This window comes from Malurus melanocephalus, unplaced genomic scaffold (assembly GCF_030028575.1).
Source record: "Malurus melanocephalus ecotype Western Australia unplaced genomic scaffold, MMel_1.1 scaffold_3703, whole genome shotgun sequence".
NCBI classification, from domain to species: domain Eukaryota; kingdom Metazoa; phylum Chordata; class Aves; order Passeriformes; family Maluridae; genus Malurus; species Malurus melanocephalus.
Window position 1 is genome coordinate 4,947 of NW_026626935.1, and position 1,063 is coordinate 6,009.

The 1,063-nt window shown below is 57.8% G+C and overlaps 2 protein-coding genes across 2 annotated transcripts in view; both read right to left on the reverse strand.

Moving 5' to 3' along the window:
* Nucleotides 1-145, reverse strand: part of LOC130588190 (A disintegrin and metalloproteinase with thrombospondin motifs 14-like) — a 5,084-nt gene extending 4,939 nt beyond the window's left edge. The window contains exon 1 of the mRNA XM_057389144.1: nucleotides 140-145. Within this exon, the coding sequence (XP_057245127.1) occupies nucleotides 140-145 (6 nt within the window). The remainder of the gene's footprint in view (nucleotides 1-139) is intronic.
* Nucleotides 146-249: 104 nt separating this feature from the next.
* LOC130588191 (A disintegrin and metalloproteinase with thrombospondin motifs 14-like) lies at nucleotides 250-925 on the reverse strand (the record flags this gene model as incomplete). The annotated part of the gene is made up of 3 exons (XM_057389145.1): nucleotides 250-476; nucleotides 612-692; nucleotides 802-925. Coding segments are annotated over 3 exons (432 nt in total), but the record flags the coding sequence as incomplete, so codon positions are not given.
* Nucleotides 926-1,063: the final 138 nt, after the last annotated feature.

Sequence of the window (1,063 nt, forward strand, 5' to 3'; positions counted from 1 at the left end):
AAAAAACAGATTTTTAGCCCTTTTACAAGGTGCTGTCCATGTGTGTGTGTCATGGCTGCCCCAATAGTGACAATAAGTCATTTCTGGAGAGGAAAAYRCRGCCGGACTYGAAGGCAATCATCCGAGCACTGYGTCCAACCACCATTCCCTCTCRCARCTCATCAYCCCAGCTCGTTCCTGRATTTAACCACACRCCCCCCACCCTTCCTCTGYCCCATCCTTCCATCCCCTGCCACACCTCACCTCAGATCACCGTCCCTGTCCGTGCCAGCCGTCCCCGAGCCCCCCAGCCCACGTGCCAGCCAGTCTCACCAGAACGCTGATGGCCTCGTGCAGGGGGCCGCTGGTTTTCAGGCTCTCCTTGCCCTGCTCCACGGTGTATTCCCACTCCAAGCCCATCTCAATGAACACCTGGCTTTTGGCCGCTTTGCCYTTGGCATTCAGGATGAAGTTCCCCGTGGCTTGGTTCTTCACGGCTGGAGGAGGAAGGAGATGTTTTCAGTACCATTCCCTCTGGTCACTCAATTTAGGAGACTGGGATGGCCCGAATAAATTCCTTTTTGGTGGGAATTATCAGAAAAGGTCTGAGAGGCGGACCAGGGCTTGCTCACCGATGCTGTGGGATGCTGGCTCCATCTCTTCTATCTGCAGGTGCCTCGCTCCAGCCGGGATCTCAAACATCTTCAAAACACCTGAAACAGAGGCACAAAGGATGGAGGAAAGAGAAAAAGCAGAATTCCTCCAACTGGATGCACGAATCCAGCTCGTGAACCCGCCCCCAAACCCACCCAACCCTCTCACCTGGCTGCTTGGGGGTCTTGGCCAGCGTGCCCTTCACCGTCCGGCAGTGGGAATTGTCCCCGCCGCAGACACCGCACTTGTCATCCTGCTTCAGGGAGCCAACCTCCTTGTCACAGCCGACGTGCTGGCACCCGGGGAGGAGAGGACACGGCTGGGGTCACACCCCTGAGGCCCAGCCCCGAGTTACGGCCCTACAGCCCAGCACAGGGTTATGGCCCTACAGCCCAGCCCGGGATAACAGCCCTACAGCCCAGCCCGGGGT